General features: G+C 35.4%; 3 protein-coding genes and 1 long non-coding RNA gene across 7 annotated transcripts in view; 2 read left to right on the top strand and 2 right to left on the bottom strand.

Moving 5' to 3' along the window:
* Window positions 1–27963, top strand: part of LOC126764866 (eukaryotic initiation factor 4A) — a 44609-nt gene that overhangs the window by 8203 nt on the left and 8443 nt on the right. The window lies entirely within an intron of this gene.
* LOC126764995 (uncharacterized) lies at window positions 3046–10997 on the bottom strand. The gene is made up of 3 exons (XR_007668213.1): window positions 10921–10997; window positions 3800–3893; window positions 3046–3748 (listed from the first exon to the last, which is right to left on the bottom strand). It is a non-coding gene; the product is annotated as an uncharacterized LOC126764995 (long non-coding RNA).
* Window positions 22506–23738, top strand: LOC126764929 (uncharacterized). The gene is made up of 5 exons (XM_050482608.1): window positions 22506–22682; window positions 22735–22926; window positions 22998–23183; window positions 23249–23348; window positions 23418–23738. Exons 3-5 carry the CDS (start codon window positions 23149–23151, stop codon window positions 23592–23594), a joined length of 312 nt encoding a protein of 103 aa, XP_050338565.1. The 5' UTR covers window positions 22506–22682; window positions 22735–22926; window positions 22998–23148; the 3' UTR covers window positions 23595–23738.
* Window positions 23731–25760, bottom strand: LOC126764885 (uncharacterized). Of its 4 annotated transcripts, XM_050482534.1 has the most exons (5): window positions 25394–25701; window positions 25287–25322; window positions 24931–25222; window positions 24590–24860; window positions 23731–24501 (listed from the first exon to the last, which is right to left on the bottom strand). In XM_050482534.1, the coding sequence occupies exons 3-5, from the start codon at window positions 25101–25103 to the stop codon at window positions 23992–23994; spliced, it is 954 nt and encodes a 317-aa protein (XP_050338491.1). In that variant the 5' UTR covers window positions 25104–25222; window positions 25287–25322; window positions 25394–25701; the 3' UTR covers window positions 23731–23991. The 4 variants fall into 4 exon arrangements, with proteins under 4 accessions (XP_050338491.1, XP_050338494.1, XP_050338492.1 ...); XM_050482537.1 differs by lacking the exons at window positions 25287–25322; window positions 25394–25701 and adding an exon at window positions 25716–25760; XM_050482535.1 differs by lacking the exon at window positions 25287–25322.

Genomic DNA, 27963 nt, shown 5'->3' with positions numbered 1-27963 from the left:
GATATGAAGTAAACTTCCGCTCTTTAATTTGTGTACAATGTCAGTATTGCCGCAACCATTCTGCCAGAGATAATGGGATGCCCAACTTTTTCCAACGTTTTTTGTAACATTTTCCATTATGGTCACATCGAACAAAATAAGAATTTTTGGGCATTTAAATTAAAACATCCATCCTTTTAATATATGGCGAAACTACTTAAATCCTTTATTATGATTTTATGATATATTAAAACAACTAACTTTTTATATTTCAGATGAAGGTGAAGTAAGCCTATTAGTTCTCAATTAATAAATGTTTTTAGTCATTTTTAATTGAAAATTAATTATTCTATGCATCAAATAGCAAAACGTGTCATGAAATATATTTAAATTTCGCATTTTTTTAATTTTTATTAGCGGCGGCAACAAATTCCTTCGGCGGCAACAAATTCCTTCGTTCACATTAATTTTGGTATAATTTCAATCTGGCCGTTCCAGTCATTCCAATTGCAAAACGTCAAAACCTACCCAATCCAGTTGGGGATCTCTTTATCTCTGCATTCTGCGATGAACATTAAGTTATGGAGGAATGTAATTGATTTTTTTCGCAACTTTTTATGTCCTTCCCTCCGTAAACTGATATTCCCCTCATCTAGCCCTCGTGCGCACTTTGCTAACTTTCCGGGCTAAAAATGTGCCCATCCCTGTATATCAGTGGTAGGCAGCCCATAGACCCGCGGGCCCGACTGCAATCGTGTTTTTACACAGACACGATCGGCAATTCACGCAAGAGATTTGTATACACAAAGCAGCTAGTCTCAGGAGATAAAGAGATGTTTAACTCCTTTCTCACTGGAAGTGAGAGAGCAATTGCTAAACGTCAAAACCTACTGAACTTTGACAGCTAATCGAGTTCAGTAGGTTTTGACGTTTATCAATTGGAAACAAGCCATGGCCAGATTGAAATCTTACCAAAAAAATATGTAAACGGAGGGATTTGTTGCATCGTTCAAGACCTCTTATAAAAATGTAAAACAATGAAAATTAAATAAATTTGTGAAATTTAAAGATATTTGATGAAACGTTTTGTAATTTGAAGCATCATAGTTTTGTTATCAGTGGAAAATGATTAAAAACATTTAATGATTGCGAGGTATAAAGCTTAAATCCTATTATTGGGTATTGAAAGGACAAAAGTCAGTTGTTATAATATTCGTTAAAAAGATTTAAATAGTTTCTCCATATAATAAATAATTTTTATTCGTACTAAATGTTGGGTGGTTCAATTTAAATGCCCAAAAATTATTATTTTGTCCAATCTGGCCATAATGAAAAATGTTATAAAAAACGCTAATTTTGAGGCGCTCTCACACTGGAATAAGTTTAACATCCCTTTATTCCTGGTCTCAGCTTGACTTTTGTTAAAGCAACATTATGCGCGCTTATTTAATTCAAATACACTGCAAAAATATGTTTGACAATTCTTGGGAATTGATGTTTTTTTTCTTTGAAAATTATTTAAAAAAGCCGCAATGCTACATTTGTTCGACACAATTAGCAAAATGCAGCAAATATAACATAATCATATAACATGTCACACCATATTGATTATGAAAAGTACAAAAATGATGAAAGAGCGGAACTACTTGTCGAAATGAAAGCCAAAGTGTTCAATAAATTTTTAAAATAGCCAGATCATAATCAAAATTGTGAAGAACGCCAAATATTAAAAGCCTCTTATGTTGTTGCGCTTGCATTGGCAAAGAAATGTCGTCCATATGAAGACGGTCCTTTTGTAAAAAATCTTGTTGAAAATGTTTTAAATTGCTTTGGCCAAAGTGGCAAAGATATGGCTTTGCTTGTTGAAACGATTCCATTATCAGCCAGAACTCTTAATCGCCGTACAGCAAAAATTAGTAATTTTGAGGATTTGAAAAAACGCCTTCAGGAATGTTTGTTTTTTTTCTATTTGTTTAGATGACAGTACTGACATAGGTAATACATGCCAATTAATAATTTTTTTGAAAACAGTCCACGAAAATTTGGTTACTTATGAGGAATTTGTTGGGTTAGTTTCTTTGCATGGTCATGTAAATGGACAAACATTGTGGAAAGCTGTTAATGAGAGAGTTTTTTCAATTATTGACAAAAATAAATTGAGTGCTGTCTGCACAGATGGAGCAAAGGTGATGGTTGGAAAAAAGAAGGGCTTTATTGGGCATTTAACCAAACATATTGATGTGCCAACATTTCATTGCATTATATATCAGCAAACCCAAAGAAAATTACAAATTTTAAATGAAAAATTAAGAAATAAAAATAGAAGCTCACTGCCGTAAACTGGATCACTTAATTTATGTATTTCAGATTCTTTATTTCAAGAATTCTTTACAACAAGTGAGGAAATATTTCACAACAGAAACAAGAGATTTGAAGATTTTAAAAAAATATTACCGGCTATAGACCTACACAATAACACTTATGTTTCTGATGTACAAAATCAAAGCCCCGCAATTAGAAAAGAAATACAACAAATGATAGAAGATGTCTCATTACCTTTGGCGACGGGAAAGGAGTTTTGGAAGCAAATATGTAAAAAAAAATACCCGAATTGCACAACCGAAATATATAAGCTCTATTCAATGTTTGGCACCTCCTATATGTGCGAAAACGCTTTTTCTATATTAAAAATCATTAAAAGCAAACATGGGAATCGTTTAACAGACACGAATTTAGAAGACCTCATGAGAATTAAACTTAACAAAACTGATATAAATATAGATGACATTTTAAGAACTGTTTAATGGTTAAACTTAAGGTGCAAACAGTAAACGAAAAGTTAACCTATAATTTTAAATAATATTAATAATATTTTTTTTAATTAAATATTCATATATTTAACCCTGCAGTAGTTGTGCGGATTACATATGTATAAACTTTTTATGATTAACAAATTGAAGTTTTTATTTTTTTTTATAATTTTAGTGAAATTAAATACATTCACGTTTTTTTCTTAGTTATAATGAAAAATACCTGAAGTAAACAATAAACAAAGAAGTAAACAAATATGTGGATTAGTGTGTTTTATTTTTAAGCTTGAAAATGACATATGTATGTACATACTTATATAATCCACGCGACCTATCACGTCACCTTCCGGGGCGCTAGCACTGCAAGGTGAATCGAATTAGCTTTGCGCATTTTTCCAATATTATTCAGAATACGTTTAACATTTTTTCAGACTTCTACCCCTTACAAGGGAATGATTTTTAAAATTTTCGAAAAGCAGTTCTGATATTTTTTATTTTGTAATATCTAATACTTCTCAGTTATTTTTAAAGTGTTCTGTGAAATTTTCAAAAAAGTATATATTATTTGCGCGCAAAATTTTTTGGGCTTACAATTTGACAGCGGCAATGAGTATTTTTGCCACATACACAAGCAAGAATATTTTTGTATGCGTGCACTCGGCACTTGCCGACCACTGCTGTATATACTTATATACTACACCCCACATTTCTTTACTTTTGGCTTTTTCGATAAATTATACAAAACACTAAATTAAACACTTTGTAAATGCAGGGAACGCGTTTGAGAGAAAAATGACAGCCAATGCGAGAGATTCGTATTATATTATCCATGCCTGCTGTAAGGTCGGCAACTGAGGAAGGTAGTAGCGTTTTTCGCTGTTTCTGCTAATTGAGTGGTGCATCTTTGCCGCTTTGACGCGGAATTTGCTTTACGCTTCCACTTCGACCTTTTCTGACATCTAGAAAATTAATAATTTAAATATAGTTACCGTTTTGTTTTTTTAACTTACTTTGCCTTTTAATTGCTTTTGTATGGCAGTGAGAAGGTCATCAACACCACATTTACCGTATGGGTCTCAATAGCATCCAGCTTCTAGATTATATCTGAAATGCATAAATATATTTTTATAAAGCAAATATTTATATATTTATATAATAATACATTATTAACAAATATATGTCCCAAGACGTACATTTAGTTTATATTAAATGCGATAAATCGCATACGAACTGAAATGAGCATACATATGTATGTATATTGTAACTATGTTTACTTTTATCCATAATGTTCCATTATTATTTTTTTATTTTAAACAATTTTCGATATCCATCAAACAAACCAGTGATTTGCAGTGAATGAGTTAAGCACAACTTTGAGCTACTTGCAAAAAATTGACTATGAAGCAGGCAAATTATTCACGGAATGAGTATAAGTGTGAATACTGGGGTCGAATCGTTACATCCGTGAACGTATAACTCGTCACGTAAAAGTCTGTATTTCGTATTATGATATACGTGATCGTAACGCTTATATACGTGATCGTAACGCTTCTATCGTAACCTGGCATGATGACATACGTGAGCGAGTATATAAACGTATCCGTTCGTTCGAATCGTCGTTCGAACGCAAACTACCAATCGTAATAGACAAATTTATGGAAATGTGAGCAATTTTTTTTTAAATTTTGAGTTTTTTTATCATTTTTAGGAATAAAGAACATAAACAAGAAACCATTGAATGGAATATCTAATTAAAAATTAAAAAGAAAATTATTTATATGAACAAAATTTTTGTATTTGAGTTGACAATAAAAATAAAATTATTTACAAGGTTAAGGATATATACATTTTTAAATTAAAATTATTTATTTGGTCAATTGCTTTGAAGCGGTTCGCTACCCCGTTGTCAATTTCTTGTGTGTGATAAGAATCGCAATTTTTGAGGGTCGTAACTAATTGTAAATTTTATGCAGATGTTATGTAATGCCTCACAAACGTTAGCAAATCTTCCACTTTTGTGGGGTGATACCTTTTTCTCTTGCCATGTCCTCAAATACTCCACCGTCTTTTTAAGATTTCAATGCTTTGTTCAACGATACATCTACAAAGAAAATTTTATTAATGAGGATTCATAATTTTTTTTATACCTACGGCTCTCATAGCTATCTCCGCACTATTCAGCTCAAATAAAAAAACAAAGTTGGATTCATTTTGATATTTAATTAGTTTTTGTTAGTTTATTGAAAATTTCGCAACAGTTTTGACAGTTCCACATCTATTGTGACCTAAAAATACGATCCAAAGCAATGTGGAATTTAAAAACTATTGTGAATTGAAAATACATTAAGATCCGTTTGCTATCGTATGTCATAATGCCAATCACCGCATACGATTGACGTACCACGTAATTTTCTTTCGTATATTTGCCGATCCGTGCACGGATGTAACGATTCGACCCCTGCTCACTTACAATTATGAGAGAGAGACAGTTTTGACTAAAACTTCGAAACTCTTTTTAAAATACCATCCCCAAAGGTGGATGCCATTAGTTATTACAATCGAAAAGGCACCCTCAACCGTGAGCAGAGCACTTTTAATTATTATCTCGGCTCAACAAGAGTCCACATAAGTAGAGCAGGCTTTTGGTGTTTACAAACAAAAATTCAAAATTTTAAATTGCATTAATGTCAGGCCATTTAGAAAGTGCCATCCAGAATATTATCATTGCATGCCTTTAACTATTGGAACAACTAATGTTGATAAAGGAATCCAAGACCAAAATTCCCAACAATATTGAATGAGAAATAATTGGCAACTTTGTTTGCATCTTAGATTTACCGTGCGATTCAGTAACTTGAGACAGTCTCAAGTCTCTAAATTTGAGATTTTAAGTTAGAGACAATTTTTGAGACTTGAGATGATATTGCTATTCTGTAAGTGACAGTCACAAAATCTATTACATTTCATTATTCAGAGATGTTTTTACACTTGAATGAAAATAAATATGTCGATAACAAATATTAAATTTTCTATAACATAGTCAAAAAACATAATTATCAATGAAAATAAAAATATATGTTGACTTTGTTTCGTAATATTTACGAAATTTATGTAAAATTGATTTATTTTTAACCTTTTCGTGTTTGAGTTACTTACAAAATATAAAGAAACGACAATCGATTAATATCTATGATGATCTCTATTCAGTATATTCAAAATGGCAGACAAGAGTTCGTTTTAGTTTTGTGACCTGCTAACTACCAGGTCTCAATAATTTGAGACTAACGCTAGAGACTGTTTAGTGAATAGTAACTTGTCTCAAATTGAGACTTTGCCTCAAAATGTCTCAAATAGAGACTAGAGACTGGTTACAGAATCCCGCTATTAATATATTTATTTTCACATTTATATACATACATAATACATACAACTTATTAAACATTAATAAAACACAATCATTCACTTTAAAATATATTTTAACATTAATTAAAATGAAATGTAAGATCTAGTTACAGTTTTATAAAGAAACAGTTTTTAAGTCGGTCAGAGTTTTAATTAATTCCACATTCAAATATATATTAGTTTTAATGTCACAAGTGCTGAGATCATTATTTTAATATTATCCATCCACTTTTTTTCTTTTTAGTACCAGCACTGGGCGAATCGCATAAATTACCCTCCGTTGCTGTTAATGTTTCCTCGAAGGTATTTTGGAAGGACATTTGCAGAATATTTAGTGGTGGATTGATTGAATGGCTTACGTCATATGCTGCATCAAATTCGTTAAAAAAATGTCCATAAAGTAGCGTTATGGTCTTGGTTTGGTTTGGGTATTCCGCTGTTTGATGCGTTTATAGATGGTCAATAAATTACTACTTACAACGACATACTATCCGGAATATTTTTGATTATAATTATAATTTATTAACCAAATCCAGTTGAAATTTTCACAAAATGTATCTTTATTAAACGTTATAATAAATAAAAACCAAATTAACTTTAAATAACCGAACCGATGCAATTGAATTTTACGCCAAAACGAAGGAATGTTTTTTTGGTGCAAGTTTGCGAAATATTCCCAAGTGTTTGGTTATGAGTTCACAATACTTATAAATTTTTGCTTAGGATTCTCTGAAAATGATGAATCCAAAACAGTTGTGAATATACGCGTTCGCAATCCTCTTGAACCATTTAAGCCGTAACGCTATGAATCAAAGGATAGAAAAACCATAACGAAAGTATTAAGAATTACTGTTATATTATACAGCAAGGATTTTGTAACTAGTTCCAATAATGATTACATATGATGAAATAAAAAAAAAAACGGGATTAGCTGACTAAACCGTTGCATGAAATGAAAGATGGTCTGAACCATTTATAATTTTATAATATATTTATAACAGATAATGTTATTTAGAATTTAACTATGCGGCAATACAGTGAAAAGGGCGAGTAATGGCGTGAATAATAACAAAAACAACATTTCTTTTTGGATGCGGCAAGACACTGGCAAGACGTTTCTTGCAAATTTAATACTTGCTAAAATTAGACAAACAGGGAAGATAGCGATAGCAGTTGCTTCGTCAGAAGTTGCTGCAACTCTCTCAAGGATGGAAAAACTGCTCATTCAGCGTTTAAACTTCCATTATCCATAAATCTTGAACATCATTCAATACGTTCTATCCGCAAAAATGGGCCTATTGGTTAACTATTGCAAGACGCCCCATTGATTATGTAGGATGAATACACCATGAGCTATAAAGCACTTATAGAGGCCTTGAACAGAATATTAAAAGGCCGTACAAACTCCTTTGCTCTCATGGACGGTATAACCTTTGTATTTGCTGGAGACTTCCGACAGACTCTTCCTGTCATTAACAGGTATGCGAGACAGACTCTTCCTGTCATTAACATCAATGCATGCTTAATATCGTCGCCCTTAAGGACTTCGATTGAAAATATAAAATTACGGACGAATATGAGAGCTCATCTTCATGGAATTACTGATGGTAATTTTTCACAGCAACTGCTTAAACTTGGGGAGGGAATTTTTCCCACTCCAAATTTAAGGAGTAATTGTAATATTCTTCAGGATGAGTCCCTAGGCCAAATAGTCCATAGTTTAGAAATTTTAATAGGTGGAGTATACACGGACATCGAGACTTTGCTCGAAAAGAAATTTCATTGGTTGTGTTCTAGGGCAATAGTGTCACCCAGGAATGATAGTGTCAACGGAATAAACGATTTAATTATTCAAAAAGTCCAGATTTAATTATTTAAAAAGTTCCCGATACAAATCGATAGACACCATTACTAATATTGAAGACGCTGTCTATTATCCCTAGGAGCTTTTAAATTCATTGAACCGTTCTGGACTGCCACCACATGAATTGGCTTTAAAAATTGGAATTCCATGCAAGCTTTTGAGGAATTTAAGTCCCGAGCATGTGCAACGGAGGAGGCTTCTTATTAAGGAATTGAAGGACAACTTAGTTGTAACAACCATTATCACCGGCACAGCAGCTGGTCAACTACTTCATATACCGAGGATTCCGATGATCCCAAGTAATCTGCCGATCCCATTTAAACGGCTTCAATTTCCAGTGAAAACATCTTTCGCTCTAACTACAAACAAGTCCCAAGGCCAAACTTTCGAATCAGTATGGATTGATCTACGAAAAGAATGTTTTACTCATGGCCAACTGTATGTTGGTCTATCCCAGATCGGAGGTCCTGAAAATTAATTTATATTGCTGCCACAAAACAAGTTAACAACAAATATCGTAGACAGGGACCTCTGACTAAATAAATTATTTTTCAGGAGCAGATAAAGTAAAATATATAATAAAAGTCTTTTAACCAAAATTAAAAAAATAGTTATAATACAAAAAAAAAATATACTTTCATGTTCGAATTTCCTTCATTTACCTAATTCTTAATGATCCCACGTAAAACCGAGAAAGTATGTCTGGGAGAGTGTGTACAAAATTATAACTTTTGAAATGATTGTTTAATACCCGTGTGAAGCCGGGGCGGGCTGCTAATCACGTATAATATTAAATTTTATTTTAATAAAATGAGATTTGAGTTCTGTTAAATCGCATTAAAATTAAAAATAAAAATGACGTCAGTTAAATGGTATAAAAATTATATGAATTATTAACAAAAAAACGAAATTACACACTTTCCAATTAAAATACTTCAAGCCAAATTGAGCTCGGTTTTGAAAATATTTTCCTCCAGATTTAGATTTGTTTATTCAACAATATAAATTACACTATACAGAGCGCGGTATGTTCGCATACCGACCTTTCTTCTACAAACTCCCCTTAATTTATTTTCAAGTGGTTCGAGAAGTACTCGGACCGTCCTAAGTACGCATCTCATGTTCTTGTCTGACACAAAACCTGCCAACATTTGTTGTATATATGTATCTCTTATACTATGTTCGGACCGACAACGAAAACATGTTTTCGTGGGAAAAACTGGTTTTCGCACGAAAACTTGTGTTTTCGTCCATGTAAAATCTGTCAAACGAAAACACAGTTTTCGCTGAAAACTACTTGAAAACTTACATTCCACTCATTATAATTGGTGCCTGCTCTAGTTTAATCGATGTTTTTGGAAGACATACATATTTTGCCGTCCCTAAAGTGTCATTTGATATTTGTTTTCATTCCATATAAAAAAACAGCTGTCGCTTGATATTCTCATATTAGGGGGATTCTCTTGCTCTTGCAAAACCTTGGGCGGTGCAGAAATTGCAGAATTTTCCTCTTGGTGCAACGGCACAACAACAAACACACGCAGAAAAATTTGCAATGGCTATAAATATGTCAGACCAAACCCCACGTTTATTTTCGTGCCGTCATATACATATCACTAGATTCTGCAATGGGTGCTCTCTTGGTCTTGCATATTTCGGTATAGGATTTTTGCATTTTGTGTCATCGTGCAATCTTGCAAGAGCAAGAGATTGCCGCTATTGATAGTTGTCAGTGAAAACTCTTCGAAAACACACATTGTCGGTCCGAACGACTTAGATTCCACAGCATACAAATGTGTTTTCAAAATATTTTCAATGTCGCACATAGGAGCATTTGTTCTCAAAAACCGGACAAAATTATTTAAAGTGATTTTATGAATGAAAATGAATAAGAATGCATGATTGAATGTAATAATGCAATATATTAAAATAAAACATGTAAGGAAGGACTAAATTCGGGTGCAACTGAACATTTTATATTGAATACTTATATTTGAGCAGGGGGTAGTGTCGACCAGATTTAATCTATTTTTGCTCATCCCATATATTATTAATATGTCACATACTCAAAAAAATGTTCCCTCGGTCTCACTTAGGTACCTTACATACAATCACCAATTATATGGAGCAAGGTCAAGTGGATGTCCGAAAATCTTGGTAATAGTTGTAGAGGGGGGTAAAGTTTTCGCGCATTTGTATCTATTTAAGGCGCAAAGATACACTGTTGTGAATAAAACATGTTCTGCAATTTTAATTGAGATGACTCAAATATTGGCGGATATATTCAAAATAAAGTGACCGAGAAGTTCTAAAACCTTTATATTAGGTATAAGGGGGCTCAGGAAGGTATTGACCCGATTCAACCCATTTTTGACACAATGAAATACTATTGCCAGGAAAGGATTCTATGTGAATTTCAATTTCATATATCACACATTAAACGATATTTTCGGTCAAAAGTCAACTATAGGTACTGGGGTCCACATATTCGTTACCTAGGGGATTGAACAGTTTTGATTGGATTTGAACAATTATTGGTTAAAAGGTGGCTTACTCTAAGAGAATTATTACCGCAAAATTTTATTCCGTTATATTAATTAATTCTTTATTTGTGTACTGGAAAGTGAAAGAATCAAATGGATTTTTAAATTGTGTTATATGGGAAGTAGGCGTGGTTGTAGTCCGATCTCGCTCATTTTCACAGAGTAACATAGGAATATGAAAGGAATATTATGTTCCAAAGACGAGGAAAATATTTAATCGTATATGTTTTTTTGTTTTTTTAATGACTCATTGTTTTCCGAAAAAAAACAAAATTATACATTAACTAAATTAATCTTTATAACATTAATATTAAAGACGTACCATTTTGTCCAGAATCCATAAAAAATATTTTCCAGAATTCACTTCAAGCAACACAAAAAACCACTTGCAATTTCGAGAACAATAGAGAGTTTTGCGAATAAGCACGTGCGTTCTGAACGAAGTCTAGGTTCCGACTACTTGTGTGGCAATATAGCGGGCTAAAAGTCATTCATTTAACCGGTACATTGTAGAACGGTTACTTAGGTACTAAAAAAATTAATTTTGAGTAGCATCGCTGAAGTTAGTAATTTTCATTTTTGTTCGGTTTTTGAAGGAAAATGCTCCTATGTATAGTATTAGTAATTTAACGATGTTTTGATGTGATTTCTTGTGCTATTTCAAAAGAAAACTTCAGGGAATCATCTAACAACCTAAGGTTTGCACTTCCAAGAATGTAAGATGAAGCTTTAAGAAAATGATTATATGAAAAGATGAGAAATAAAGAAGTTTCAGTTTTGTAGCTTTTACGAAGTCACTAAAACCACTCTTTACCAACACCGCGTAGGCATAAAATATGATTTGAATAGCCGTGAGATTTGTATTCATGAATAATCTATGAGCCAGTCTTCTTCTTCTTAATTGGCGTGGACACCGCTCACGCGATTATAGCCGAGTTAACAGCAGCGCGCCAGTCGTATCTTCTTTTCGCTACGTGGCGCCAATTGGATATTCCAAGCGAAGCCAGCTCCTTCTCCACTTGATCCTTCCAATGGAGTGAAGGTCTTCCTCTTTCTCTGCTTCACCCGGCGGGTACTGCGTCGAATACTTTCAGAGCTGGAGTGTTTTCGTCCATCCGGCCAACATGACCTAGCCAGCGTAGCCGCTGTCTTTTAATTCGCTGGACTATGTCGATGTCGTCGTATAGCTCATCGTTCCATCGAATGCGATATTCGGAGCAGCCAATGCGCAAAGGATCATAAATCTTTCGCAGAACTTTTCTCTCGAAAACTCGAACGTCGACTCATCAGTTGCTGTCATCGTCCAAGCCTCTGCACCATATAGCAGGACGGGAATTATGAGCGACTTATAGAGTTCGTCGAAAGAGGACTTTACTTTTTAATCGCCTACTCAGTCCGAAGTAGCACCTGTTGGCAAGAGTAATCCTGCGTTGGATTTCCAGGCTGACATTGTTGGTGGTGTTAATACTGGTTCCTAAATATACGAAATTATCTACAACGTCAAAGTTATGACTGTCAATAGTGACGCGTGGAGTAAGGCTGTCGCCAGCAGGTGCCCACGTAAAACACACCGGACGTTGTCAATAGTGACGTGAGAGCCAAGTCGCGAGTGCGACGACTGTTTGTTTGATGACAGGAGATATTTCGTCTTGCCCTCGTTCACTGCCAGACCCATTTTCTGTGCTTCCTTGTCCAGCCTGGAGAAAGCAGAACTAACGGCGCGGGTTTGAGGCCGATGATATCAATAGCTTCTCGACGTCGAACCTTCCTTGTGTTTGTTGACGTGCGCTTTTTGCTGCGCAGAGGCGGGTGCGAATCTTGGCTGCAACAGGATAGTGGTCCGAGTCGATGTTAGGACCTCGGAGCGCACGCACATCTAAAACACTGGAGACGTGTCTTCCATCTATCACAGCATGATCGATCTGGTTGGTAGTTTTTCGATCCGGAGACAGCCAGGTAGCTTGATGAATCTTTTTATGCTTGAACTACATCTGAGTGAATCTTTTTATGCTTAGTACTACAGATAACCATATTTCGAGCCCCGGCGAAGTCGATCAGCCTCAACCCATTTGGGGATGTTTCCTCGTGGAGGCTGAATTTACCGACCGTAGTGCCAAAGATACCTTTTTTGCCCACCCTGGCGTTAAAGTCGCCAAGCACGATTTTGACATCGTGGCGGGGGCAGTTCTCATAAGCGCACTCCAAGCGCTCATAGAAGGCATCTTTGGTGACCTCGTCCTTCTCTTCCGTCGGGGCGTGGGCGCAAATCAGCGATATGTTGAAGAACCTTGCTTTGATGCGGATTGTGGCTAGACGTTCATTCACCGGAGTGAATGATAGTACTCGGCGCCGGAGTCTCTCTCCCACCACGAATCCCACACCAAACATGCGCTCCTTTCTATGGCCACTGTAGTAAATGGCACAAGGACCTACTCGTCTCTGTCCTTGTCTCGTCCATCGCATTTCTTGGACGGCGGTGATGTTAGCCTTTATTTTCACGAGGACATCAACCAGCTGAGCAGCGGCACCTTCCCGATGAAGGGACGGGACATTCCAGGTGCCTGCCCTTAATTCGTAGTCCTTATTTCGTTTGCCATGGTCGTCATCAAAAGGGGGGTCTGTCATCCGAGGCTTGTTGCTTCCTTTCATTGGGGGTGTTTTTTTACGTGGCGGGTCCCCTATGTAGGGGATATTTCGCCTTCTCACTTTAGCTCGCCTTCAAACGGATGTTCTTAGGCTACCCAGAGGATACTTGGTCAAAGACCGGAAGTTGTGAGCTGCTTGAGTCATATGTAAAAGAATCGTTTCTGTCCACTCCCAAGTGAATGGTGGTCAGAGAACTTTCCTCACTTGCGTGAACTTCTACACATGACTCCATCCCCCAACTCATCTAATAGTATACAACGAATAGCTCTAACAAACCAAGCCAAGTGGAAGCCATGCGATTGTAAGAAGATAATATTCTTATTGAGAACAAGGGGGTGATTTATGAATTTAATTGTATAATCATACGCCAAGTACTCACTGCAGATCACTGATACCAACAGACATCTTTGACGTACAAATGAACATATTTATTTAATTATATTTGAAACCGCACAATTCGTTTCAGTTTAGACTTTAAATTTCTTAAATATACACATGTATGTATATGTATATGTGTAGATCCCTGCCAGCCAAAAGTAGTGAAAAAACTAGTGGAACACTAGGTTTGCAAACCCTCAAAATTAGTTAGCCCGCCATAGGCGCTGTGCAGATTCTAACCACTTTTCTGCTTACACGTACGTATACGTGTGATTAGTAGAGTCATATAAAAAGTATAATTGAGCGGTTTAATAATCCCAATCGACAGCTGATACAGGGTTGCACTTTCTGATTTCTAATTTAAAATATTTTTAGAATTCTAAACAAACATTTTAAATTTAAATTTTTGACGTGAAACGTCTTTAAAATCGCGGCGAAAATTACGGGTACCAGGTTTAAAAGTTGGACCATAACGAAAAGGTCTATATCATCGTACCTTAATAATTAAAAAAACTATTAGTCTTAGAAACAAAAATGTGGTGTGAATATTTTGCTTATATAGTCAGCTCGCTGTTATGACATTGAGTTCGTGTCGGGGTCGCGAAGGAGCCATACTGCGTTAACTGTACGAAACCGGTGCTCTCGCTTGTTTCTATTCAGTGTAACTCGTGACTCCGACTTTATAGCGCGGTGATTCTTTCGTGCGTTTGTCAATTTTATTTAAACCGATTGATTTATACAAAAATAAGTGTGATTTAGACAGTATTTATATTTAAAATAACCAGAAAGTGATAATAAATATATAAACTTTTGCTATGTCGGCCTCAGCTCGTGCAAGAGCTAGCCAGAAATATAAATTACGGCTATCGTTACAAAGAGAGGGCTATGGGCCACGCATAGGTACCCCAATGCCCGGCGCCGAGCGAGACGGTTTCGGAAACGTCGCAAAGCTGCTGCCGCCGACCTCGCGAGTACCTCAACCACTGGAATACCTATACTTATGGACGTAACGAATGAACAGACGATCGATATATCTATTGGATCTGCAACGGAACTAGGAGATGTCAATATCAGTACAAATGAAGCAATGCAACCGCTCGGTGGGAATATCAAGTGTAGACGTAATCAATTCCCGGTTGTGTCCGCAATCGCGATCACCATTCATAAATCTAAAGGTGGCACATTCGACGAAGTCGTTTTCAACTACGATAAGTCACAACAGACACAGCTTGTACACAGCACTGAGTAGAGTTACATCGATTGACGGTGATGATAAAGACGATTTTAAATTTTATCACGGGCGAGACAGCACGGCGCCAACGGTGAAAGATATTCGCGACGAGTACGATCGGATGGCCAATCATCGCCTTCCCACGTTGTCAATGCAAGCAAGAGCCTTCTCGCTTACAGAAGCCTACCTACATCGACGACGGCAATTAATTTTGATCGTATCTGCTTTCAATGCACAAAGTTTAGTTGCCCATGCAGGAGATATTGAAAGCGATAATATATTGATGAACTCCGATTATATGGTAATTAGCGAGACTTGGATGAATTGCGCGAACACTGTGATAATCAATGGCTTCGAACTAAGAGCAAGTAATAACACCGCACTTGAACATCGTACAGATTGTCCGTCTACCTCATCTGAACTCTCGGTTCGAGTTTCTGCAGCCGGAGGTTCTGCAATCTACAGAAACCTGCAAAGCTCCACGAACTGTAGCAAAATCATCGTAAATGATAACAAGTCATGCGGAAATTCAGTCTTGAGAAAACATAATGTTGGTGACATATGCCTGGTGGACGTTAAAGTCGAAGATCATTCGCTGTTTATCCTCAGTGCCGTATGTATCCATCCTAAGGCGTCGGCTGAAGCTGTTAAGCTATATCTTTATCAATCACTCCTTCCATATTCAGCAAACTTAACAAAATTAATACCGAACTCTCAGCCAGACTTGGAGACTCCAATCAAGGCAATACCACTATAGACTGTACATTAGGCATATAACTTTTTACAATTTTTGCAAATATGAAAAACGGCATACCATAGTCGAATAGAGAATAAAAAAGTATGAACTCCATTATTTTTTTTTTTTTGCGAAATTGCAAAAAAGTTTCCGAGCAAAACGAAATTACCTTTTTATCAGAACTGCTGAAAAAAACAAAAAAAGTTTTGTACACTGAATCTTTTAAATACTTCGAGAAAAATGAGCGTTTTCCCTACATACAATTTAAAGCAATACCAGCACTCAGTAATGCCCGTTGGAATTCTAGAGCTATTTTGGCACTTTTAGCCTTTATACTTATTCCTGAATATCGTTTGCAATTATATCCTATTTGTAAGTTTGTGTGCGGTGCTTGGAGCGAAATCTGGTTTTCCGATCATACTTTCAACAAAAATAATTTCGCCACACTACAGAAATCATTGGCCGGCTTCACAAAAGCAAATGAATGTTTTCTCAGACATTGGGTAAATAAACCATCAGCTATTAAGGAAGTTCAGCGAAGTAACATCTGCGCAGAGCGTGCAATTAAAAATGTGCAGACATTTTACCATTGTGTAAATCATCACATACTTTAAACTTAAAATTTATTTCATGTAACAATTGACCAATATGTAAAAATAAAGATATTAAAATAAATTTTTAAAAAATTTTGACTTTTTTTAGAAATCCATTTTTGCGCGGAACGTTTTTGAACCGAAATCACCTAAAAAAGTGATATTCATTACTTGTACAATATTTGCCACCACGTGGTGGTATGCCAAATTTTTCGTCAAAATTTGTTATATGCCTACTGTACATTCCCCAGAAATATTAATGTTGACATTATGCCGTATGTTGCTTATTTCACATATCACAGACCTATGTTAAATAAAATTGTTTTCGAATATTAATCGTAATAATAAGTAATTTATATTTCTATTACGGATGTATGTATGTACCTGTTGTTTTTTTATTAAAATACTTAAAACAGCGTCAATCTTGTTTTCATTTCAATCTTTTACTTTAAAAGCGATTCGCTAACATAGATCACCCGATTTTTGATTTCTTCTTTATTACTACAAAATTTTTACAGAATTAATTCTAATTGCGTTAGTACTTTTAATTATTATTAACAAAACTATAGTTTTACCTAAATATTTAATATGTGAACATATATACAAATATATTTAATAAAAAAATTATTAGTATCTGAAAATAAAAAATTAATAAATAGAATTAGTAATATCTAAAAGAAAAAGAAAGATTATATAAAAATTATAATAATATCTGAAAAAAACGATATATTAAATATAACTGAAATTGACTCTGGAGGATGGAGCCATATGTAGAAGTTCACGCAAGTGAGGAAAGTTCTCAGATCGCCATTCACTTGGGGTGGCCAAAACGATTCTTTTACATATGGCTCAAGCAGCTAAACGACTTCCGGTCTTTGACCAAGTATCCTTTGGTTACCCTAAGAACATCCGTTTGAGAGCGAGCTAAAGTGAGAAGGCGAAACATCCCCTACACAGGGTTGTGCACTGGGTCTATCAACTGCCTCGGGGTCCTTTTAATGACGACCATGGCATACGAAATAAGGACTACGATTTGAGGGTATGCACCTGGAATGTCCGATCCTTTAAATGGTAAGGTACTTGGCGATTTTAACGCCAGGGTAGGCAAGGAAGGTATATTTTGCACAACAGTCGGCAAATTCAGCCTCCATGATGAAACATTCCCAAGTGGGTTGAGGCTGATCGACTTCGCCGAGGCCCGATATATGATTATCTGTAGTACCAGATTCCAACATAGAACAATTCACCAATCTACCTGGCTGTCTCCGGATCGAAAAGCCACTAACCAGATCGATCATGTAGTGATAGAGAGATAGACCGAAGACATGTGTCCAGTGTTTTAGACGTGCGTACGCTCCGAGGACCTAATATTGACTCCGACCACTAACTTGTTGCAGCCAAGATACGCACCCAACGTCAACATAGGAAGGTTCGACGTCGAGAAGCTGCAATCAACAGATAGCCGAACGATTTTCTGCAAAAGAACATCTGGTACGATGAGGAGTGCCGTGCAATGTTACAATCGGACAAAACATGTGCGGTGAGTTGAGAGACAGACCGAAATGCGTGAGTACGAAGAGCATGACAAGCTGGTCGACAGGGGTAATGCTCGAAAATTCTACGAAAAGATACGTCGACTAACACTTGTAGAACCCCCAGAGGTGATCTAGTGACTTATGCCCAAAGCATACTAAAATTATGGAGGGAACACTTCTCCAGCCTGCTGAATGGAAGTGAAGATATAACGCCAGAAGAAGGCGAGCCCGATTCCCCAATCGATGACGATTGCCCGACCATGAAGAAGTTCGAAGAGAAATTACGCATCTGAAGAACAACAAAGCGGCGGGCCGATGTATTGAGCTATTCAAAAACAAGGAACTGATAAGAAGCATGCATCTTCTTTGTAAAATAAATTTAAGTGTACTCTGACAAAGATTAAAGCCCACCGTCAACAATTTGATTGGACCTTATCAGTGTGTCCTTAGACCTGACAAATCCACAACTGACCACCATGACCATGCGCAAATCTTGGCAAAGATCGGTAAATGGAGAATCGACACGCACCACCCCTTCCTCGATTTCAAAGCTGTTTTTTACAGCACGAAAAGGAACTGCCGATATGTCTGAAATAATACGGCTTTGTAAACTGACGTTGAGCAACACTAAAATCAGGATCGGGAAGGACCTCTCCGAGCAGTACAATATCAAACGAAGGTTCAGACATAGTGACTTCCTTTCCTGTGACTTCATCAACTTACTTCTGAAGAAAATAATTCAAGCTGCAGAACTAAACAGAGAAGGGTGTACAGCTGCTGCCGTATGCTGATGATATTGATATCATTGGGCTTAACAACCGCGCCGTTATATATTTATTTATTATATTATTTATATATTTTTTTGTTTTGGTCATTAAAAAGTTTGATAACATGTAAACAAATTTGAACGAACCATACCATACGAATAATGTTTGCAAATTTGTCTACACACAACTTCCCTGCAAGGAAGGTAACAGATTGCACAAACACATTCATTTTTCAGCTGTTTACCAACACTGTTATATTTTCTGTAATTTTCAATTGAATGGGATAAAGCGTATGTAGGAGAGAGAAAAACTATTGACATTCTAAAGATAATGTATAGTAAAACCTGAAAAGTTGGACACCCTTATAACTTGGACACTCGCTCAAATTGGACCAAAAGTTCTGTACCAAAATAATATAGTACAAAATATCCATATATTCACTGCTTAATTTGGACACTGTCTATCTTGGAAGTTGGAAAAAATTTGTCTCAATTTTTAAACAGCAAGCATTAAAATCCCTTTGTAGTATCTTGGACAATACATTTAATATGTATGTATATTTGTATGCTATTTACTTATGTACTATACCTGTGTATATTACACACAAATGTACATATTTGTATTTCGGTATCAATGAAATTTTTCAAACGTTGCAATGCTGTTATTTTTGCGAAATTATGTATGCATCAAATTTCATGGATTAGCTATGACACAATTATATTATTTGATCAGTTGTTGCAATCATGTCAAAAGGAAAACATCCAGTGAAGTTATCTCTGAAAATTAAAAGTGAGATATTGAATGACCCGGCTGATAAAAGCCTATCTATAAGGAAAGGCAGAAAAATATGGAGTTTCCAAATCAACAATCGCTAATATTAAAAATAAAAAGGAACATATTATAAAATAATTAGAAAGCAACCCCGATCCGGAACGCAAAAGAAAAATACATATAACTGATTTTGAAAAAATAAATGAGAGAGTGAAATAGTTTTTTGAAAAATGCTGGTCTAAGAATATTCCGATCAGTGGCCCAATAATTCAAGAAAACGCTAAGCTAGAAGCCAATAGCTTCTAGAGATAGAGTTACAAATAGAGAACTTTAGAGCAAGCAATGGGTGGTTAGAATCTTTCCGCTTGAGACATAACATTCAATTTAAAGCTTTAAGTGGTGAAGGAGCGAATGTAGATCTTAAAGCGGCATCAGATTGGAAAGAAAAACTACTAACACTTTTAAAAAATTATTTACCTGAGAATCAGTTCAAGGAGGATAAAACTGGATTGTTTTATCGTCAATTACCTACTCGAAGTCTCTGCTGCAGCAGTACGGGAGAAAAGTTAATGCCGTTAGTTATAGGTAACGCTGCAAAGCCGCGAGCTTTTCACCGAAATAAAATCGACACTCAAAATTTTATTGTGCAATAGGTTCGCAATAAAAAGGCTTGGATGACAAGTGTAATTTTCCAGCATTGGCTTAGTTCTATCACTGACCAAATGAAGAAGCAAAATAGAAAAATTATTTTGTTCATTGACAACGCTACAAGCCACAGTTTAATAAATGAATATTCAAATGTGTTTGTAAAATTTCTGCCACCAAACCTAACGGCAGAAATACAACCTCTCGACCAAGGAATTATTCAAAATGTAAAAACAAAATATAGATCAAAAATGATGCTTTCTCTGGTAACACACCTTGACGAATGCAACAATGCAAGTGAATTGTCGAAAATAATTTCTGTTTCGGATGTTATTCGTTGGTTGGTTTCTTCCTGGGACGAATTAGACCTTCTTGTGATAAGAAAATGCCTTCAACATGCTGGATTTCCTTTCCACGATTTACTGGAATGTCCACCGCAAGAAAATCTGAATTATGGAAGTTTGATAAATCACAACTATCCTCAACAAATTCGAAATGAATTAGTATCGCCCATAGTTGTGGAAAATATGAAAAAATCGATAGATATACACGAACAGATGGGTGATTCCCAAGAAACTATTTTTAAAACCGTGGTAGAGGATTTAAAACACATCTCCCAAGGAACTGCTTCAAGTGAAAGTGAAGATGAGTGCACAGAAAACTATAATCTTCCCACTGCAAAAGAAGCTTTATTAAATATGAACGAAGTCATTCTTTATGTATCAGCACATCAATCAACTTTGCTGCCGGAGTTTTTAAAGTTAAAAACGAAATTGGAACAAAATATAAGGTTATCAAAATTAAAACAAACTGAAATAGATACATATTTTCTAAAGCATAGTTGTACATATATCCGTATTCTAAAATGTGTTACTTTCTGTTTTTCTATTACACACTTATATATTGAATTCAATGTACGTTTTTTTTAACAAGTTTTTAAAATAAAGGCGTCCAACGTAGACAGGTTTTACTGTAATATTAACATGCTAAAATAGGAAAGACGAATGCAGAATTTTTAAAGAAGAAGAAAAAAGCGAAAAAGCGCAAAGCATTTAGATTTTATAAAGTTTAATTCGTTCTTCGATAAATTTATATTTAATAATTATTTTGTTTTTAATTTTATATATATACAACAACATAGCTTTAAAGGAAAGCAATTAGAGATTCCAAGCGAAGCCACGTCTTTCTCCACTTGGTCCTTCCAACGAAGTGGAGGTCTTCCTCTTCCTCTGCTTCCCCGGGAGTACTGCGTTGAATGCTTTCAGAGCTAGAGTGTTTTCGTCCATTCGGAGGACATGACCTAGCAAGCGTAGCCGCTGTCTTTTAATTCGCTGAACTATATCACTGTCGTCATATATCTCATACAGCACATCGTTCCATCGAATGCGATATTCGCCGTGGCCAACGTGAAAAGGACCTTAATCTTTCGCAGAACTTTTCTCTCGAAAACTTGCAACGTCGACGCATCAGATGTTGTCATCGTCCAAGCCTCTGCACCATATAGCAGGACGGGTATTATGAGTGACTTATAGAGCTTGGTTTTTGTTCGTCGCAAGAGGACTTTACTTCTCAATTGCCTACTCAGTCCGAAGTAGCATCTGACGAAATTATATAGAACTTCAAAGTTATGACTGTCAACAGTGACGTGAGAGTTAAGTCGCGAGTGCGACAACTGTTTGTTTGATGACAGGAGATATTTCGTTTTGCCCTCATTCCCCACTAAACCCATTTGGAGAAAGCAGAACTGACGCGAGTATTGAGGCCAGTAATATCAATATCATTAGCGTACGCCAGCAGCTGTACACTCTTATAGAAGATGGTACTTGCTCGATTAAGTTATGCAGCTTGAATTATTTTCTTTAGAAGTAGGATGAAAAAGTTGCATGAAAGGGAGTCGCCTTGTCTGAAACATCGAACGGCTCGGAGAGGTCCTTCCGAAAACCAATGGTTTCGGTTGCAGCTGTACGTAAGGAGTTTGAAATGCCGTCCCACAGTTCACTTATACCGAGTTGTTGACGAATGCTCTCGGAGAGCAAGAGTGGAAGTCGAGCAGAAAAACGTTCGGCTATCTGTTGAGATTGCAGCTTTCCGTCGTCGAACCTTCCATGTGTTTGTTGTCGCGTGCGTTTTTTGCTGTACAGAGGCGGGTGCGAATCTTGGCTATAACAAAATAGTGGTCCGAGCCGATTTAGGACCTCGGAGCGTACGCACGTCTAACACACTGGAGACGTGTCTTCCGTCTATCACAACATGATTGATCTGGTTGGTGGTGTTTCGATCCGGAAACAGCCAGGCAGCTTGGTGAATTAGCTGGAATCTGGTACTACAGATAAAGTCGCGAAGAGAGATTTTGACATCGTGGCGGGGGAAACAGAGAACGTACAGTTATAGAGAAGGTTCATAGTGTGCCGATTGTCAAAACGTTCCTCTTTTTGGAGGGGTTGAGTTTTCTATTAGTGGATTTCACCACAAAAATATTATTAGCAGATTTCACCAATATTTAACATGAGGGGGTCGAAAATAGCAGAATTGAGCATTTTCGTTGTTAAAGGTGGGTTTCCAGCTCTCAAGAAAAGCAAACACTTCATATAAAAAAACGCTTATGAAATGATCAAGAAGGTTTCTGATGTTAAATTTTCTTGTGGCAACATCCAGCTCTCAAGAAATTCAGTAAGTATATTTACTACTTTTATTTTATAAATTGTGGATAGGCAACACTGGTTTTGCGAAGAAACATAACAGTTTCTATATATTTCTGACGCAAATTGAGTGGGAAGAAGAAGTAAGTTGGTGGTTTTATTTGAATTTTGTATGTTATTTCGTTTATTCCTTAGAAATGGATGACTTAACACCTGTTGCAAAGCGGCAAAAGAGGATAAAAAATTTCACAGCGGGTGAAAAACGAGAACTAATTAAAGCAGTGGAAGAATGGCCCCAAATATGGGACAAAACAAACGTTATGCATTCAAATAAAAATGCTGTGGAGCAGGCCTGGGTGCACATAAGCAATTCCGTTGGCAAAACTGGTAAGTGTATATAAATTAAATTTTAATTTTATGAATCTCTTAACTTCATTTTATTTGTTATGTTTATATAGTTAGTGAGTGCAAAGCTGGATGGATTAGCTTACGGAAGAGCTGTCGCTATCACGCCAAAGTGGCCCGCAAGTATAAAAGTGGTAGCGCAGGTGGAGAAACGCTGGAGGAGCCTTTTTTTCAGACGCGATTGATTGGGATTTTGCTGAAGAAATGGCATTTTTACCAAATACATCACACAAAAGAACGTAAGTCTATTAAATATTATATATATTATTTTAAAATTTCATAAATTTTTGTTGTGCTTTCGCAGAACTTTCACAAGTCCAACGTTTGAAGATTTTGATTCAGCTTCCCCGATAAATAGAGCGAATGAGGAGGTGTTAAGTGTTCCGCAATATGATTATGTAAGTGTATATAATGTGCATGTAAATGGATGTATATAATGTGCATGTTTTATTTCTTGTTTGTGTATTTTGCAGAATCCAACACCCACCACAAGTAGTCGTACGTTTCGCGGAAGCCAAAATGACGAGGCATGGAATCGGTTCAACAACATTTTAAGGAAGCAAGAAGATTTGGTAGCAGCAAAGAACAACTCATCATATGCACAAGTTCTTGCTAGTTTTGAGTGGTTGTTGAATAAACTTCCACGGTAAGTTGGTGATGATATGTGTATGGAATTTTACAGTATGCTGTTACAGAATGTTAATGAACTTAAATCAAAAAATTAAAATAAATATCTTTTTATACTCACTTATCTTCTGATTAGTTATGAAATAAATAAACACGAAATTTGGAAACATCAAACTTCTTTTTATAAAAAACATATATACATGGTTTACATAAAATAGATAGCAATTATTGTTTTTTAAATAAACATAAATATTTAAAAATTCAAAGAAATGTTGCATTATTTTGCCATGCAACAGATCCAGATGTAGAATTTACATAATCTTTTAAGACATTTCGTACATATTTTCCATAATCTGATGCTCTTCCCCGGTAGGTACCTAAATCATTTAAAGGGCCTTCTTGTTGTTGTATAGTCTCCCATTATCCTGATTCCCAGAATCCATCGATGCCCTCGAATCCACAGAAGATAGGAGGATTATAAGTTTGTCCACATTTATTGATGAGGAAGTTATGAAGCAGGCAGCATGCTGAAACAATTGATCGTGCCCGGTCCGGATGACAAAATAATACCTTTCTGAGGCAAAGCCATTTTGCACTCAAAACTCCAAACGCGTTTTCAGTACACCGTCTTGCTCTACTTAAACGGTAATTGAAAATTTGTTCCTCTTTGGAAAGGTTTTTGCTGTTGTAAGACTTTATAATACGTTTACGCAGTGGAAATGCGTCGTCTCCTACAATGAAGTATGGTACTTTTTTGCCATCAATAAAGCCGTCGGCCGGAAATTGGCAGCTGTCATTAAGTATGCTGATACCAAATCTCGAATTCTTCATAATATTGGAGTCTCCTTCGCTTCCGTAAGCAGCAACATCCACGTATGTGAATTTATAATTGGCATCACATGTGGCCATCAACACAATAGAATGGAATCCCTATAATAAAAGCATATTAATAAAAATTATTAACTACCGCACGAGGGTATTATAATCTACATATATGTATATGTACGTATTCACTTACGTTGTAATTATAAAATATGCTTCCAGATTTTGGTGGGGCTTTGACAGCTATGTGTTTGCCATCGATAGTCCCGACGCAGTTCGGAAAATTCCATTGTGTTCGAAAGCAGTTCGATATCTCCAACAACGAGTGTTCTGTCCAATCTGGAATTTCATTTTTCAATACGCTGCATATTCCCTTACACACATCGGACACGATTCTACCAAAGTGCTGCTTGCTAATACGATAGCAGGGGGCCATATGGCGTTGTATATCTCCAGAAGCCAGGTACCTGAAAAAAAGAAAAATCATAGCGGTTAAATCCTATTTGTGCTAATATAGTACCTTTTTTTATAACATACTCTAGTACAATTGCTAACTTAGCTTTAGTAGGAATGAAATCGTTCGGTCTAGTTCGGTTCCAGTATTTCCCAAAGCTTATCAAATACACTCTGTGGCATACGAAAATTTTCGATGAAACGAGTTGGATCGTTCCGTAAGTTTTTGAAGTCGGTGAAAAACCTCCCCTTCTCATTCCTCGCCTTGAGATAAGGGCTCACCCAATGACAGGGTCACCTGCGTTTTAATTAGGTTTTTCCAGACTCTATGATGGTCATGAACGCGCCACAGTTCAACAACATCATAAGATTTAACCTAAAATATAAGAAATACATTTGTATAGACACTATAATTTGGTAAAATATTATATAAAATCTACTCCTCGTCTTCCATTATGAATTCTAAAAATGACCACCTGTAAAATAAAGAATAATCATTAATCATGATATTTTTAAATAAATTAAATATACATAAAAGGAAACTTACCAATTGCTTTGCTCTAATATCTTTTACGTTTGAATAACTCTTTGCTTTTTTATACACATACACAATTACTCCTGCTCAAATTTCTATTCCGTTCTATTAGTTTTTCTTCAAATATCTTTTACGTTTGATTACTTTTCACACTCTTCTTCTTTTACTTTTTAACATTCACGGTGCGATATGAAATGTCAAAATTTCTTGCTAACTACTATTTCACACAAAAGAAATAATATCAATAATTTCTTCAGCATTTACTTTAGAGCTGGAACCTAACCTTAAATGAGAAAAGTGATGCTAATTTCAATGTTTAGAAATGTATGCTTACAGATTCGCGTGTTTACAATGCGCAAACGACTATGGATATCATTTATAGACATCATGAAAGATATAAGTATGTATGTACATATTAGATATCAAAGTACATAAGTATTCATGTACATACATATGTGCAATTTGACCTATGTATGTAATGATGAATTCCATTAATCATATTTGTATAATTACCTAAATATTATAACTAATATAATTATAATTAATAAGTTTTGTTAAGGTATTATATAGTGTTATATACACCATTATGTATTTGTTTGCTTTGGGCATTAAAGGTTCTGATAACGGTTTAAAAGACCATGCCGTCGCACAGATTCACATAAGCATGTAAAAAGATTTTATAAAACCATACGCATAATGTTCACATATTCACATATGTACATATGTAATTTTGTGTGCACGTAAACAAATTTGAAAGAATCATTCGCATTATGTTTGTAAATTTGTCTACACACCAATTTGTGTGTAAATACAGTATATACACCCATTGTTTCTTACAAAAACTCCGTTGTCACGGACAACCAATTGCCGAACTTCACGTTTTATCAAAAAGTCAAACATTGTGTTGTTGGTAGAAAATCCAAGCTGTGCCGAAAAAAATAAACGAATGGCCGCCGATTGTCACCGCTTTCCTTGCCGCTGTACAGCTTCGCCTACAAACAAGCGTAAATATGTATGTTTGTGTGTGAGCTTGCATACATATCGACGCAGCTGCGTAAAAATATTTCAGAATTTCAAAATATTTTTTACATTCCTTGACAAATACAGTCAATACTGGTTATGTGCCACATTTAAAGATACAGATATTTGTAGTTAGTTAAAAATAAAAATATAAAATGGTACATAAGTGAGTGCGGATACTTGAATGAGTCGTACTTAAAACAGTAATTTCTAGGTATTTCAAAAAAAACAAATCGTGAGATGCAGCAAGATATAATATAGGCTGTTAAGAGTGATGAGGGAGAAATTTGATTTTCACTTAAGCGGAGTACTACATAACCGGGATTGACTGTACACAAAAATCAGAAGAATATTGAATATTTTCTTTGAAAAATTTCTAGACTTGAAATTCGACAAATAAACTATGTTGTCTATTTTATTCTAATATTTTTTAATACTTATATTTCCGAGGTTGTCACTTTTTCCTTCCCATACATTTCAGAAATATATTCAATTTATGATTTTTAGCTTTTGAAATCGTCGCGAAAAGACGGTTGTAGGCAAGGCATGCTCGGGGAGATGTAATGGCGTCTGCTTTTATGAATGAATCGAATATGCTTTTTGAAAGTACGTTTGCGTTCATGAATGAAAATTTTGTTGTTGGGAAATTTACTATAAATTTTGACGTCGGCAATTTGGCTGCCATATTGGTTTCTGATGCTTGTTGTTTTTTGTAGAACAATATTTGTAATTTTTGCGGGTGACATATCCCTATGTGAACGCATGTAAGTATGTATGTTGTGTATGCATTGTTTGTGTGGGAATGTCATTCGCACATATTTACATGTGTAAGCATATAAGTATGTATTGATGTTTGAGACGATTGTTGTTTTTGCAGAAGAATGTTTGTAGTTTTTGGGAGCGACATATTTACATGTGTACGCATGTATTATTTGTGTGAGAATGTCATACGCACATACATACATATGTGTGTATGTACATATCTCAGGTCATAAGTTCAGTGGAGGGTATAAAAAAGCTATATCATGAAAACTAGAGCTGATAGAGACAAACTGATTACAGATTTGAATTCAGCGCACCCAAATTAACTAGAATCAGTTGATAAATTCAAAGAATCAAATTGTGTGTTGGCCTGTGTAATCATTTGAGTTACTATTGCAATAAATTATTGCTTACAAATCATAAATACTTATTATACTTATTACATACATATGATATGCAAGTAAGTAAGTGTTTGCTTATAAATCAGATTTACTTAAATGCTTACTAAGGTAATAACCTCATAACTTAATAGTTTATTCAGATTCTCGGAAATATTATTAACAAAGTGATTTTTTTTTGTATCACTTAAGTTGATTTTTGCAATAGCAAAGGAAATGGTATTTTATTGATTTCCGGTTGTTCTATTTATTTCATTAATAAATTCAGCAAATTTATCAGTTTTACTGTTTGTTGTTGGGTTATTTATGTATATATGTAACTCGCGCATATAATCTTATTGATAAATGATAATATCTTGATTTGAAATTGATTTGTAGTTACGTACATATTATTTGGACATT

The sequence above is a fragment of the Bactrocera neohumeralis genome, unplaced genomic scaffold (assembly GCF_024586455.1).
Source record: "Bactrocera neohumeralis isolate Rockhampton unplaced genomic scaffold, APGP_CSIRO_Bneo_wtdbg2-racon-allhic-juicebox.fasta_v2 cluster10, whole genome shotgun sequence".
Taxonomy (NCBI): Eukaryota; Metazoa; Arthropoda; class Insecta; order Diptera; family Tephritidae; genus Bactrocera; species Bactrocera neohumeralis.
The sequence above is the reverse complement of the archived record's forward strand: the minus strand, read 5'-3'. Positions and strand labels throughout refer to the sequence as shown.

Excerpts from the sequence above, each read along its gene's own strand:
- LOC126764929 (XM_050482608.1), top strand. The coding sequence starts at position 23,149 with ATGGCATTTTTACCAAATACATCACACAAAAGAAC. Across the intron at positions 23,184-23,248 it reads AATACATCACACAAAAGAAC|AACTTTCACAAGTCCAACGT; the intron begins GTAAGTCTATTA and ends GTGCTTTCGCAG. Across the intron at positions 23,349-23,417 it reads CGCAATATGATTATGTAAGT|AATCCAACACCCACCACAAG; the intron begins GTATATAATGTG and ends TGTATTTTGCAG.
- LOC126764885 (XM_050482537.1), bottom strand. The coding sequence starts at position 25,103 with ATGAGAAGGGGAGGTTTTTCACCGACTTCAAAAACTTACGGAACGATC. Across the intron at positions 24,861-24,930 it reads AAGTTAGCAATTGTACTAGA|GTACCTGGCTTCTGGAGATA; the intron begins GTATGTTATAAA and ends TCTTTTTTTCAG. Across the intron at positions 24,502-24,589 it reads GCATATTTTATAATTACAAC|GGATTCCATTCTATTGTGTT; the intron begins GTAAGTGAATAC and ends CTTTTATTATAG.